The sequence below is a fragment of the Ambystoma mexicanum genome, chromosome 5p (assembly GCF_040938575.1).
Source record: "Ambystoma mexicanum isolate Mex_15411 chromosome 5p, UKY_AmexF1_1, whole genome shotgun sequence".
NCBI classification, from domain to species: domain Eukaryota; kingdom Metazoa; phylum Chordata; class Amphibia; order Caudata; family Ambystomatidae; genus Ambystoma; species Ambystoma mexicanum.
Genome location: NC_090930.1, coordinates 861,214,107 through 861,229,578, shown reverse-complemented (window position 1 = coordinate 861,229,578; position 15,472 = coordinate 861,214,107). Strand labels below are relative to the sequence as shown.

Here is a 15,472-nt window from a genome sequence, read left to right as displayed (position 1 = left end):
TTGGCAGACAAAGTGCCTTTTAGGGATGATTATTCTGATGATGAATTAGTATTTTTCACAAGTCTCACTTATTGGATTAAAGTGGAGAACAGAGAAATACTGCAGAGAATGGCGATGGTAAAAAATTAAACTGTCATTTTTTCAGGAAGATTTAGAGAAAGTGCCAAATATTTTATGGACTAACAGCCCATATCAGGATGATGGATCTGGAAAGGGTGGGCAGTTGTTAGGCTTCAGGAATTGTCTACTTCAGGATATACGTTTTGCTATGTGGGCGGTAGAGAGGGCCAACGCGTTGACATGCCTTGTCATGGTTAGTTTGCATCAAGGTAGACTCCTAAGATTTTGGCGTGTTTAAGGACGGGAATGATGGAGCCGTCAATGTTGAATGAGATGTAGACGGAATGCAGGGTTTTTAGGCGAGCAGGTGTGCCTACAATGAGTAGCTCTGTCTTCTCATCATTAAGGCAGAGGTTATGGGTAGCCATCCAGAGTCGTCGGAGTAGTTGCCAGTCAGGGGGATGAGTATTTGAGTGTCATCCGCAAAGTTAGTATAGGTGATTCCTAAAGTATCAAGAATGTCAAAGTGGGGTTTGGTTTAAGTATTGTACAGAGTAGGGGAGAGGCAGGCGCCTTGCAGGCCACCTAGGGGGACAAGGATGGGGTCTGCGGAGTGGTTGTCAATGAAGAATCTGGAGATGCGATTACTAAGGAACGATTTGATCCGCCAGGTTGCCTCAGGTGAGAAATAGAAAATGTCAAGAAGATTATGGCAGAGAAGGTCATGGTCCATGAGATCGAAAGATGCAGAGAGGTCTCGAAAGAGTGCGATGGCGGTGTTACCCGAGTCCCTAATGCGGTCTAGTTGCATGTTGAGGTCAATGAGGGCCGTTTCGGTGCTGAGTTTGGGTCAGAAGCCAGATTGTCTAATGCCAAGGAGTGAGTGTTGTTCAAGGAATTGCTGGCATTGTATGTAGGCAATGCGTTTGAGAATTTTAAGCAGGAAGGGTACCGTAGTGATGGGTCTGTAATTAGTGGGTACTGTTGGGTCTAGTGTTGCTTTTTTTTTAGTAGGGGGGTCACCCATGCCATTTTAATAGTGGTAGGGATTTCACAAGACTTGAAGGAGGAGTTGACAAATTCTGCGATGATAGGTGTGAGGGTATGAGTGCAGTTTTATGATTTTCGCAGGACAGGTGTCTCCTTTGCAGTTGGAGGGTTTGAGGGCCTGGATAGTGGCTAGGATGGATGCTTGGGATACAGGGTGAAAGGTGAATTTGGGGATAGGCTCTTGAAGCGGGTTGGGGTGGGAGGTGCAGGGTTGGTGCTGACGGGTATGGCTGCAAGGGAGGCTTTGTCGCAGAGCAAGTTGATTTTATTGCATAGCACAGTTTGTATGGTGGTGCACCACTCTTTGTTGGGTTGGACTAAGGTCGCTGTGGCACAAGGGTGTTCTAATTCACGTAGGATGGCAAAAAGTTCCTAGGTGTTGGAGCTAGCCATGCTGATTCTATTATCATATTAGGGAGCTTTGGTCCTGAGAAAAGTGGATTTGTAGTATTTGGTGTTGGAGGGGGGAAGGGTAGTATTCTTGGTGGTAGGGTGTTTCTTATGGAGATGCTCTAGGGCTCTTTTTTGCCTTCAGAGTATAACTAGTTAATCTGTGAACCAGATGTTAGAAAGTTTGCAAGGGTTCGGTGATTTCTTTTTTAAGGGTGCATGTTGGTCTAGCATAGCTAGAAGGCTAGTATGAGAGTAGTTGGCAAGAGTTGCAGGATTCTTGCAGTTGAGGCGTTTTTCCTCAATCAGGGGTCTAAGGTGGGTTTAAGGGTTTTCTGAGTAAGCTTGCGTAAGCTTCTTGCCAGTATTTGGTTAGGTGGGGAACGGGGGGTGTTCGCAGGGTTCGATTGGTGAAGTTTAAATTCGATCAAGTGGTGGTCAGACCAATAGAGAGGGTTTAAACCCAAAATATCGATAGTCAAGGATACGCCCTTTGACATGGTAGGTGTAGAAACAGCTGTGAGAAATTCATACCATGCAGGGCTTGGATCATGTTGGCGGCTTTATGATCAAGGGGGTCATTGAAACCCAGGTTAAGATCACCTATGATTATGCATTTAGAGGCTTGTTTGAGGAAGGGCGTTAGGAGAAGGGGGATTTCAGTGTCAGGGGAGTTGGATGTGCTAGGTTGGTGGTAGAGCAGAAGAATAGTGAATGTAGTATGGGGGTTAGTGTTGAGTATAATTAGTCATTTTTCATATCCCTCCGTCATGGGGAGGGGGAGTGCGCAAAGCTGGAGATCTGATTTGCCGGTAATTGCTACTCCGCCACCTTTGGTGTTGGAAGGATCGGCTCTGTGTATCGAATAATTGAGAGGGTGGCAAGGCTAAGCGTAGGGCCAGAGGCACTCTGGAGCCAAGATTATGTGATGGCTAGGATGTCACTTTGATTGGTGATGATGAGAGATGGGCACGTTGGATGGGAAGGTAGGCTAGTATCAGACTGTGGGTGTTCCAGCAGGGAGGGTTGACTAGTTCAGCTAGAGAGTATGTGTCGTCTAAGGTTTACTGTGATGGGATAATACGGTTGTGGGGTGTCAGTTGTGTAAAGGGATGTTCTGGTGCGTAGGTTGTTCAGTCTATGGGCTCCTAGAGAGGGGCGGGTGGTGTACAAGTGCATAGACCCGGGGTGGAATGGGGCTGGCGAGGCAATGCTTGGGCAGCACAGGAGACCCCGAAGTGTGCTTGGGTTTGGTAGTACCGGTGGCAGTGCAACGGTAGGGGCAGAAAGTGCCAATGGCAGGACATACATGGGCATTGGTATCTCGGGTAGCAAGGCAAATGTGGGTTTGGGTAGCGCATGTGACATGGAGAGAAAGGGAATGGCAGGTCATGCGTGGGCTTGGGGAAGGCAGATGGCAAGAAGTATGTGGGCCTGGATGTGGCAGATGGCAAAGCATGCAAAGGCTTGGGGAGCGGCGTGCGTATAGTAGGCAGCATGGTATGCATGGGCTTGGGGAAGGCGGATGGCAGGAAGTATGTGGGCCTGGTGATGGCAAATCATGCAAAGGCTTGGGGAGCAGCATGCGTATAGTAGGTGGCAAGGCATATGTGGTCTTGGGAAGGGCGGATGGCAGGAAATACGTGGTCCTGGGTGTATCAGATGGCAAGGCATACCAGGGCTTGGGGGGCAGACTTGTCTGACAGATGGCAAGGTTTGCGTGAACTTGGGAAGCACCGATGGAGGGACGTGCGTGTGCATGGGTAGCCCAAGAGGCCATATATGCATAGCTATGGGAATCACTAGTGGCAAGGCATAAAAGGGTTTGGGTAATGCTAGTGGCAGTGCATACATGGGTGTAGGGGTACAAGTGGGCGGAGGTAGAGCATTAGGTGGGGACATTGTGTGGTGGGAAGAAGGTGGAGCTATCTGGGTTGCCTTAGTGGAGGCAGTCAAAGCGGTAAGAGAAACAGTGGGTGGATCATCAACGGAGGTGATAAGGGCGAGTGGGGAAAAAGGTAGCATTTATCACGTTGTCAATGAGCATACTGCAAACAGGTAAGGTAATTGAAACATTGCAGTCAGGTGGGATATCAGCAAGCATACAGTGGTTTGGTGAGGCAACAGGTAAATATATATCAGGTTGGATAAATAAGGCTGTAACAGAAATAGAAACATTAGATGCATTCGAGGTCAGTGGAGCACATACAGCGTTGGCCCAGGATAATGTACATTTGGTGGAATCAACAGCTGGGTAGCATATAGGTAACATATGGCATGATAACGGTGGCTTATTGCAATCAATTGTGTTGCATCTTGGTAATCCAGGTAGCATAGTGCGAGCAGTAGAGTCATGGGGTGATAGTGCTGGTAGTTTGTTGTAGACAAAAGAGTCACTTGAAGGATAGTCAACATAGTTGTAATAAGGTGTAGTAGTGAGGATCGGTGGGGTATACCGAAGTAGTGTGGAGGCATCTGGAGTATTCGGCACACCGAATGAGATGGAAGGGTACGGGTGAGGAGCACTCTGTGGGGTATAGTGGGAGCATAGGAGGTAAGCGAGCAGAGCTCAGGCTCATACGTTGGGGAGCCTAAAGCAGGTTGCATGGGGGATAATGGTGATTGTTGGGTTATGCACATATCTGGAGTCGAGGCAAGTTTCCAGGAGGATGCTTGGTGTAGCCGGTTAGGTATCCAAGATGAATCTGGGAGACATGATGGAGCAGTATTATGTTCATCGGAGGGAGAGCGTGTTGCTGTGATCTGGAGAGAAAAACTACCATTGGGTATGGTAATGTATATGAAGTGGGTGAGACGACTCAAGGGGGTGAGGCGTTATGACTGGGAGGAGAAGGGAAGATAACAATGGGGCAGGCACTGGGATGCTTGTGCGCATCGCACTCAGGCTTACCTATGCCAGGTGTAGAAGTGGAGACACTGCATGATAGAAGACGAAGCTGCGACAGCAAGAGTAGGTGGGGGCTGAGAACGAGGGCATGGTCCCAGGCTTCCAGGCTCTGCCGACAGGCGATGACAGGAAGCAGCCTTACTTCTGAGCCTTCATGCGTCAGGCCTGCTGGCAGGGCCTGCCAGCTCTGGATGCAAGCTAGCAATAGGCTTCTGCTCAGCCAACCAGTAGCAACAGGGGCAGGCTGGTGACTAGGGCATCAGAGGCATCGGGGGTTGGAGCACCAGCAAGAGGGGTGTCAGCCATCTTAGCAAGTGTGCTAGCTTCACTGCATCTCAAAGTGGAGTCGGCTCCTGTCAGATTTAAAAGATTTTTCGTCGCAGGGTTGTTGCTAGGATCTTTTGCTAGCAGTGTACCTCTACCATCCTGTGGGGTACTGAGTAGTTGTAACTGCATCTGGTGGTGGAGACGCAACAGGGCCAGTGAAGTGCAAGTTAGAAATCTTCAAGGTGCTAGAGCACACTAGCCTGTGGGTAAATGGGCTAGTTCCGTGTATGGACAGTTAGGAAGTCCATGAGGGAGATTAGATAGCCAGCATCTCAGGACCTCACTGATAGTCTAAGTCAGACGCTAGACAGTAGTGATTAATGATCATTAGCACTAACCAGGGGTTACGAGTGCCTGGAGTAGGGAAGGAGAGGGGGTCTTCCCCACCCTCCTAGGCGATTCTGAATGAGAAACAAACGATAGACTGCACTTCAAGAGAGCAGGAAGGAAGAGGAGGGGAATGTAGGAGAGTGCACGATTGCGCAGTGCATGCATAAGGAGCTATATAGTAGAGGCAAGTGTAAACGCCATTTTAGTTATTGGCAGCCATTTTGGAACATAGGCCTATGTGCAGCAAACATGTTAGTATTAGGCCTGCATTATTAGCACAGACATAACCCATACCACGAGTGAGCTTCAAAGAGTTGCAAGCCTTTCATTGTCTCAGAGGTTGTAGGCCTTTGCTCCCTGGTAAGAATGTGCTCTGCAAGACCACAAGAAGGGGGCATAGCGCCTCTCAGCAGTTACCATCCCATGATACAGATAACATGGCTCCAAAGCCCCAAAACCCCCTCTGCGTCAGAGCTGCAGCCCTCCTATGATTTGATCCCAAAACCGCCACATACGAGGGTGCCAGCCATGCACAGACCACCAACCATAAAGCTGTAAAACCCCTGATTAATCAAAAAGATCAGAAAGCAAGGCTATCTCATCTTCACATTTGGGTCATGTAATTTGTGCTGTGAGGTACAGGGGAGGGATGAAATTACAGCCCAAAACGAGGGTGGGGGAAGACCGTGGGAGGTTGCTGGCGCACCTGGGAATGAGTGAAGTATGCAAGTTAGTATGACCTTGGCTCTCCCCGTGGGTCCATATCTTTGTCTGCCAGGTGCACCGTTACAGTGATAGAGTAGCATTGTTTTTGAAGTAACTAATTGCTTGTTGGGCCCGGTTTTACTGCGGACGAGCCCAGCCACACCCACGTGGACGGAGACGGACAAAAAGGTTCGGACCAACAGCCTAGCGTGCCCTGTGGTGTGGGCCGCCCATGTATAGGGTCTCGCCAGCCTCATGGGTTTTCACTGTATGTAAATGAGGACGTAGATGACGCCAGGTGCCCTTTTAGCTTACTGCACACCCCTAATTTGGCAGAACGTTCGGCAGCAGCAGAGTTCTTCGCTAATGTACTTTTTTGTAGGAATAAAAACGGGTTATCCTTGCAAGCAGTGTCTTGTGCCTTTTTCCCCTAGTGGGTTGTATTTCTTCAGGTCTGAGCATGCAGGGGCTTGCCTTCACTGGGTTAGGGAGGGAATCACATGTGAGATGAGAGGGATAGCCCAAGAGCATCTTCCCAAACCCCTTTTCCAGCCGGTGCCTTTAATCCAACAAATTGTCTACCTCTGTCCTGAGAAATCTCATTATTTTTCAAGAGCCAATCCATAAATTCTCTGTATTTGTCATTAGTACCCAGCGGGGGCATGGCTTCAACCTACCAGTCAATGAGGAGGCTAAGAACGGGGGCTTTACCACATGGTAAAGCCCCCTCCCCGAGCCTCCTCGGAGCTGGAGGTCTCCATCTTCCCCCGCCGGGGAAAAAGATAAGTGTGTGCTCCCCCGCATCCCCTTCCCCTCAACCCATCCCCTTTTCCACATCTCCTCTCCCCCCATGCCCCCATCCCACTTGGCTGGCCCTGCTATGTGCCTCGTCGGCGCCAGGAAAACTAGTGTTCCCGGTGCATCACCAACCCGGCAATGGCCACCATGGAAAGGGAGAAGGGACTAAGTAGTTCTCTTCTCCCCTCAATCCATGGCAGCAATCTTATTTTGTAATTTTTGTTTGGGTTGAGAAGCAGCTATCACGTTTTTTCTCAACTTTATTTAAAAAAACACTTAGTACCCCCTATACAACGTGCCAGGGTACTCCTAGCAATATCACCCGAGCAGGTAATGCCCCGGGTTATCATCAAAACTCTTGTTTCGCTCTGGCTTCTAACCGGCCCGGGGCATTACCTGGCCCTGTAAAGCCCCTGCTATCAGATAATATTGCTTAAATAAAACCCTTCAAATTAGAGAGGGACTATGTGACTTATTCAGGCCATCTGTGACCACATTACACTGCTTTGAGAAACTATGCCCTCTAATGGGTTTTCTCTGCTGCTCGCTGAAGCGAGAGGATCTCCTGGCTCCCCCTCCATGACCAGACCCTGCACAGAGGCCAGAATACTCCAATGAATAATAATCAAGGCAGGTAAGCCCATCAGGCGTTGGTGTGCCTTGTGGTGTTTAGACCACTGAAAATAATATCCTGGGCAGCGGCAGTGCTCTCTGCCTTCCACACTGTGAATTTGCCCTAGCCGCACATGCCTGCAGCACCCGCTCTGTGGGATTAATTTACTTTGTCAGCATGGCCGCCTTCTTCCTCTGCACCAGAGTGCCTCAGAGGGTAACCATGCTAACAGAGTCGCACTGCTCCTGAATGGCTGAATCCTGCCTTTTTTGGGCTAACCGGGAGCCGGCAGACGAGGAAGCTCGACAACCAGCACCAAGGCCCTGGAAGGAAGGCATGGTATTAACAGTAAGACAGACACAAGTGACCTCAGATCAAGGGTGTTTATTGAACTTCAACAAGGGTATAACAAACACCCATCTAATCCAAAATCTACAGATGAGAGCAAGATAAGACCATCAAATAATAATAATGCAGTCCTAGTGGTGTCTCATCATAGTGTGGGGGTAGTGTTTATGAAAAAAAAAGAAGTGTTCACAAAAATGATATGTCAGGATGTTTGGGCCATTGGCCTCCCTTCCCCACGTTTTCAGCACGGGACAAGGCGGTTCACTCGAGCGTAGCACAATCTTTGGCTTCTTCGGCACGAGGATACAGTTCAATTACCAGCATCAGGGCCTTCTGTGCCCAAGTCTCTTTACTTATCAAAGTCTCTTGATTCAGAGGGCCTGATGTACCAAAACAAACAAAAAATTATTTTGCTCTTACAAGTATTCAATTCAGGTGTTTCAATCTTCACCCTGGATCCCCCTCTTCCGAGCTCAGATCCCCTGTTCCAATGTTCAGAGAAGATTCTTTCTCGGGTGACTCACGGTTCACCCCGGATCCCCCTCAGCCGGGCTCAGATCCTTCCTCTTATACGATTAGACACCCTTAGCCGGGTTCAGACCAATTTCAGTTAGTGTTAACTATCAAAGACTTTTAAATGTGCACAGGGTTCGCTTGACCCGCTGCAGGACCACTTCGATTTCACAATTCCTTTTTACATTTGAAACCTCTCAGTTGGATACCTAACAGAGACCTTCGAATGAGCACCCACGTGGTGCCGGACCACTCTGTTTACAGTATCTGTCTTGGCTACGAAGGTTCAGTCACTCATCTGCTGTTATAATTATATTTGCGTCGCTCGTCACATACGCTTCACACACTCTTCTCTTCAGATTTCTCCATACAATGTTGCTGCTTGCAACCTTGGCTCTAGCACAGACCGGTCTGGTATCAGTCTCCCCAACTCACCGGCTGTGCTGACTTTACTGGCACTGCTTTGTTGCACCTTTGCTATCAACGTTGGAGAGCTCCTGGTACCTCTGACACACAATACAGGTTTCTTCAGCTTTAATTCCAGATCTTATGTTTCTTATTCTCGAAGGCTCACAAAAGTAACTGTCTTTCTCTGAAAAGGTCAAGGGCACTTCCCTCCTTGCAACTCTCTCCGGTCTTGCTGTCTTTCTCCTCGTATTAAACTGCCATCTTGGAACTGCTGCTTCCTCGTGTGCTTTACCTTGCTCAAAGAGTGCTTTCGTGCTCCGCCTTTAATCCGTGTGGGTGGCAGTGTGATGGAAGTCAGGTGTGTCTAATGATGAGTAATTTGATTGACTCTGCCTGACCATTGTGTTGGGACATGTCAGGTATACAGCTCATGTGTTAGTCCATTTTCTCTCACAGTGAGCTGTCCGTGAGAAAGTGTTTGTGTTGGGAAAGGGGGCAGTGGGTGAATTCCTAAGTATCCTACCTGGTAGGATGGGGAAAAAGGTGTTACAGGGAACGGGATACTGTGTCTCGCCATCCGGTGTCCCACTTCCACTCCCCGAAGACTCCACATCCAGGTGATTCTCCAGCACTGGTCACCTCCAGGGAATGGATCCAAAAGCGATGGCTGTTTCCTGGCCACCTGGATGACAGACCCCCGGGGACTAGCGGGTGAGACACATTAAGGTTTCTCATAGCCCTCACAAGGCCCTCATCAGAGCGAGCACTGGACTGACTGACCCCTTTCCTCACTGACTGCCCCTCGCAGGTTATCCTGGGCTCTTTATCATGCCCTACCTCTATCTCCACCTGTGGGATCCCCCAGGGCTCCAACCTTTCACCCTGGCTCTTTAACGTCTATCTCGCCCTGCTTGCTCACCTTATTTCCACCTTCTCCCCCCACTTCCATTGTTATGCAAAGGACACCCAACTTTTCTTCAGATTTCCCTCTGATCCTCGCCTTATTACTATCCACTATTCCCGACTGCCTATCTGTGATCCAGTCCTGGTGTGCCTCCAATGACCTCTGCCTCAATGCCAGCAAGACCGAGATCCTTCCCATTGGGACTCCTGCTCCTTCTTCCCCCCTTCACTCTGGCCACCTGCTATGGACTCTCCCCCTTCTCCTTCATCTGAAGCCAGAAACGTTGGAGTCATCTTCGACCCCTCTCTCGCTTTCCTGCTTCACATCCTGGACCTTGCCAAGAGGGCAATTTTCATCTTCACCTCCTTAGAGGTATACTTAATTTCCTCACTTTTCCGCAGAAGCTCAATGTCTCTAGAGCTCTGGTACTCTCCAGAGGGGACTACTGCAACAGTCTCTTCCTTAATCTTCCTTCTTCATCCCTCCGCCTACTCCAGCTTATCTAGAATAGGGCTGCAAAACGTAGCTTGGCCTCAAGCCCAGGGACGTTATCTCTCCAGCCCTAAAATCTCTCAACTGGCTCCCCGTTGTCGCAAGGATTAAATTCAAATCCCTCTGCATCATCCATAAGGCTGTTTGGGGCTGGGGACCATGCTATCTACAACCTGCTCTCACTAAATACTGTCCCTCTATGCACCTCCGGCTCCAACTCTTTCCACGTCAAGCATTTCTCTGAGCAGCGAGCTGGTGGCTGTTCTCTGTCCTCAGCTGGTTCTCTCCTCTGGAACAGCCTCCCCCTTCCCCTCTGTCTTGAGCTGGATCTCCTCAAATTCCAGAAGCTCCTCATGACTTTCCTCTTCACCTCCTCCTTCCCTCTCTCTCTCCTGTGCTAAACCCCACAGCTACGGAGATTGGAGGCTAGGGCCTTATGTGACCTCTGGGTCTTGGCCTCCCACCCAAACGCCTTCAGCCCCCACCCTCTCCCAGCAAATGCCTTTGACACCCACTGGCCTGTGCTCCCTCACAGGTTTGCACTTACTGTATTGGCAGGTGACCACTCCTTACCAAGTGATCTCTGTCAGGCATGTACCTGTTGCCTGCAACGGGCTGACTTCCCTGGCAATTCACCCCTGTGGATTCTCCTAGCACGTACCCCCTTCCGCTTCCCCGTCTCTCTTTCTGCAATTGCACGTTCTGAATGCTCACAAGGCTTAGTAGGACCGCCTCTTTCCTCTCCATCAGTTTCCTTTTTGCCTGTTGTTCCCATGTTCCATTCCCCCTTTGCCCTGTGGGCGCTTTGAAACACAATGGCCTCATTACACGTTTGCCGGTCTGGAAACAACGGTGCCGGTAAGCTTACCGGCACCGTTGTTTCCAGACCGGCAAACTACGAGTCTGCTGGAAGGTGCCGTTTCACCCGGCAGGTCTGACCCTGGCAGGCAGAACAGCACCCGCCAGCAGACTTTGACGGAAGCGCCGGCACTGTTGCGCACAGAACTGGTGCTTCTGTCCTTCCAATTCCCATTGAGTCCTATTGGACTGGAATAGGGGGTAACAATTGCCACCGCCTGACTTACCGCGGCACCGGGGATGTAATTCCCCGTTTACTCTGGCAAGTCAGGCAGCGGTAATTCATCACGAGTCCGGTGGCAACCTGCCAGTTTTACCAGAATGGCTACCGCCGGAATCGTAATGAGGCTCAATTTCTTGTTGTATAAGCGCCTTACAAATGCACAATAAATAATGTTGTAGAGGTTTGCATTATTTGGCACGCACATTGTTGATTTCCAGGCTGACAGACGAAATCAAAGATGAATACTATGCAATACTCGAGGCAGCACAACATGGAAAACTAATGTAGATTTCAATGTAGGGTTCACAAAGTCTATAATCACATTATGAAGACAACCCATTATATAGTGATTTGCAACAAAAAAGTAAAACATTTTAATTTTTAAATATGCTGCAAAATTCTGGCAAAAATTCAGCCAAAAATTCACAATGAGTATTTTATCCACCTGACCCTTATCATTAGGACTCCGGCGCTAAACCATGGTGCTATTAGCACCATGGTCCATGCCGGAGTCCGCCATGGAGAAAGGGGGAATTACCACCCCATTCCAAGGTTGGCGGGGCGGTAATTCCCCCTTTCTCCATGGCCCTTCCCCATTCCCATTTTTGCCCCGTAGGGCTCAATGGGAATGGGGAAGGCGGCAATTACGGTACCGCAAATTGCGGTAGCGTAATTGCCATGAAGGTCCCTTTGCGGGTTCCTACTTGGGACCTCATAGTAAGGCGTTAAGGGGTTAACTGTGCCGCAGCCTTTTACGGCGCTGTTAACCCCTTAAAGCCTGGGTCCTAATGAGGCCGCAAAATCTGTAAATCAGTGTTACCGTCGGCCCAAAGAAATGTGAAAAACGCATTTGGAAAACAATTGCGGTAAATGCACATTCACAATATAAATGAGGACAGACACCATGACCCAGGCGGTAAGTACGCCAATTTACCACCATGGTGTAAACTATGTTTACACCATGGTGGATGGCGGATTTACCGCCCCATTCCAAGGTGAGTGGGGCGGTAAATCCCCATTTCCCATTTTACCCTTCCCATTTTTGCCCCATACGGCATAATGGGAGTGGGGAAGGCGCTAATTACGCCACCGTAAATTACGGTGGCGTAATTAGCACCAAGGCGGTTTAGCGCCATGGATTAGAAGCAGCCGTTAAAATCGGAATCAGGCGTAACCTCTCAAAATTAAAAAAAAAATGTAAACAAGATGGGTAGAAAAAAAACTGCAATTTTCAGTGATTGTTTGTTTGTTTTTGGTTATTTATATAGCGCTACGAACCCTCCGGCAGCTGAACGCTGCTTATTTCCCACTGTGTCTGGTGCTCATTTATCGACCTCGGAAGGATGAAAGGCTGAGTTTGGCCCTAGCAGGTCAAAGCGAGCGCTCCACTTGCTGTGCTATCTGACCGGTGGTGTACACTGGGCTGTGGGTGCAGCTAAAAAGATGTGTATGGGCTTGTGGGGGCCCATTTCAATATAATGTTTGGGGGCAATTTTGCAGAAAAACAGACCATTGTGGTGCTTGGCCTATAATGGAGACGTCAAGGAATGAAGCAAGTGGGGGGGGGGGGGCTAATAGCTGCAGATTATTACGGGACAGACAGCCAATGAAGCACTACATTTCCACTAAAAAGATAATAATCGCTCTTTGCCGGCAAGGCGATTATATAGCCGAAACCAGAGTAAAAGGCAACAGGGCGATAAGAACGGTACTGGATACTGCAAAGCCTAAGGGAGGTGACGCCCTTAGGGCATCAGCAAAGAGAGCCCTTAACGTGTGCAGTGCAAGAGTACATTTAATGTCTTAAAGAAGAATGTTGCTTTGTCATAAGACTGCAAACATGGGCACAGCTACCAGGAAGGACGAGCGGGGGCTCGAAATCTGCGATTCCACGCCAAATTCAACTGAAAGAATGCAAAGGCCCAGATGCCGTCCTTGGCTGAGAGTGGTTCCTTTAAAAAATAAGTGCATGAAACCTCTGGTTGTTTCAGAATATTAGGTGTGATGGTTGCCAGATGTAGCCACTGCTTGTGTCACCCCATCAGTGTAGAGAGGAAGTGGGCATTTCACCCTTTCATTAAGTGGGTGGCACTTGTTAACCAACAAGTGGGAGCAAGCCTGAAACAATTGCTCACGCAAGCAGGAGATGCAAGGGTGTTGAAGGGATACTTTTGTTTCCCTTTGCGCCTGCTTCGCTCCCACGGAGACAGTGGTGCCGGCCCCGAGTTCACTACAATCGCACAATGAGCAGGTACTCTAGCGAGTAATACCTGCATTTCTGTGTTCCCATGTCACGCACTGCTCTCTACTCCCTAACATTTTCTCCAGAATACCACAGTCGTAGTGTATCCCGACCTTTGTAGTTTATAGTAATTTCATGCTTGCTTTAAAAAAAAAAAGCAAAACGTGTCACTACATTTATGAAAATTGGAACAAAAACCAAAAAAATTGAAATGTGTCCCATGTGGCATTCATTTGAATTATTTTGAAGGACAAAGCAATGTCAGTTTCGGATATACCTACGCATACCAAGCAAGCCCCAGCCTCACATACCATTCAAATGAATAAACTTGTTTACCCAATCAGGGGGCGAGGGGGGGGGCAACTTGGATATCATCAAAGAAATGCTGCAAGTTCAGTACCTGTTACTATTTTCAAAAATGCTATAAAAGGGAAGAGATTTGCGCTGCAATACTTATTTTGTCGAAGTCTCAAACTGTTGACATTATTGGCACTATTTGCTGGGGGACTTATATAATGTGTAATTTATATGGAACATACAACAGAAAAAGCCTAGCGTAGCAAGTGAAAAAGAAAGCAGCAGATAAAACACACCGGTAGGTGGTACCATAACCAAGATAGAGCATAGCTCAATAACACATGGCAGGGTCAACTGTGTGTGCTCAATGCCACCTGCAACGTCGTGCACTACTATGGAGACCCCCACCCCCAAAACCCCCAGCCTATAGTACCAATCATTTCAACATTCTGAGGCATGCAAAAACAAATATTGCAGCACATATGTGTACAATCCCCTGCATTTCGGCAAACATTAACCGATAGCTACTGAGCTTGTAGCATTTCATTACATGCAACCCGTATTGGGTTGTATGGTCAGAAATGGAAATGTGCTGAATATTTGTTATATATATATATGTAGTCGGCATAGAAATTTGTCACAATGGGGTCGGAAAATGGGGGGTCCCAAATCTTTCTAATATTTCTCGAATGTTTGCTTTTTCGAACTTCTGACTGGAAGCCGAGCAGTTATTGCAAGGCTCTGAGTACTAGCCCGTTTACCACTTAAAGTCGTAGTGCAGGGCACTACTCAGTACTAATGAAAATATTGTATAAACATGGTCATAATTATGCATGACCGCGTGGTGCACACAAAACAGCAAATGCACGGCTGAACTTTGAAACATTGTAAATACAATCTTAAATGATTCAAAGAGCCGCTACCTGGCTGTGTGAAGCTCTGCAGACCCCTGCTTCCCAGCAGCGCAGGGGCTAGCCTTGGCCAACAGGGTGCGTTTCTACACCACATGGTTCGGCCGATCAGCGCTGTTATCCGGACACCAGCCATGGGGGAGTTTATAGAAGAGAGGTGGGGGCGCATGTAGCAGCTGTCACTTGGAGACCTGAGCACAGACTGCCAGACAGCAAGGATTGGAGGCTGGCGGTGACACTCCACCACGCCCACTACTGGAGTACACAAAGTTAACTGGAGATGACAGAACAAAGGGGCGGGGGACTAACGTAGGTGGTGGGAGAAGAGAGCGAATTAGAGAGAGTGACCGAGTAAGCGTGGGGGCAACAAGAAAAGAAAAGAAGGACTTCCAAAAACCAGCGTCTTGCTTCGAGTTGGTGTAAATCCAGCGTCCGCTTTTAAACGGCGGGAATATCTGTATTTTACACAATTTATTCGGCCTCTGTGACTCTACAGGAAAGAGGGAAAAAGTTTACCTTTATAAATGTAATGTTTTTTATATTATCTATGAATATGGGTTTACTGTCCCAAACTCCACTAGGTCTTGTTATAATGTGAAGGTTAATAGATCACTTTATTTACAACACACTTAACAGGTCTGTTATGAATAATGGCCACTGAGCCGACAAACAAACTCTTTGTCCTGCTACATCAAAGCCCAAACTTGAAAGCCGTCTTAATCAGCGTATTTACCTTTCTGTATTACCTCTATGTCCTTCTTCCTCGTCCCAGTACTTACTTTTTAGGCACATAGCTCTCAACCATTTGTCTCGCAATGGCGGGTGAAATCACCCGATTTTGTTTTTGGCGGGTGAGACGCCCATTGGAATGAATGGGCGTGCAGGAGGCTTGGCGGGTGAGTCAGCCCTTTGCAAGGCGGGTGACACCCGCCCATACATGCCAACATTCTGTGACCAAAAATCTGTAGGAATCTTAAAGTTTCAAAAATAGTCAGACGAGGAGGTAATGATAGGAATAGGGCGCGTCAGCAGCCCATTGTCATTGAATGAGCCCGCCGCCGCGGGTGCATTCAATGACAATGAGGCGCCTGCCAC

At 48.4% G+C, this 15,472-nt stretch overlaps 1 protein-coding gene across 3 annotated transcripts in view; it reads right to left on the bottom strand.

The window, feature by feature from the left end:
• The window catches only part of SUGCT (succinyl-CoA:glutarate-CoA transferase), a 2,028,246-nt gene extending 2,013,614 nt beyond the window's left edge, over nt 1-14,632 (bottom strand). For 2 of the 3 annotated variants that reach the window (XM_069613296.1, XM_069613298.1), the window contains exon 1: nt 14,390-14,631. In XM_069613296.1, the coding sequence (XP_069469397.1) occupies nt 14,390-14,546 (157 nt within the window). In that variant the 5' untranslated portion in view covers nt 14,547-14,631. Of the gene's footprint in view, nt 1-14,389 lie in introns of all 3 variants that reach the window. The other variant, XM_069613297.1, reaches the window with a different exon arrangement.
• Nucleotides 14,633-15,472: the final 840 nt, after the last annotated feature.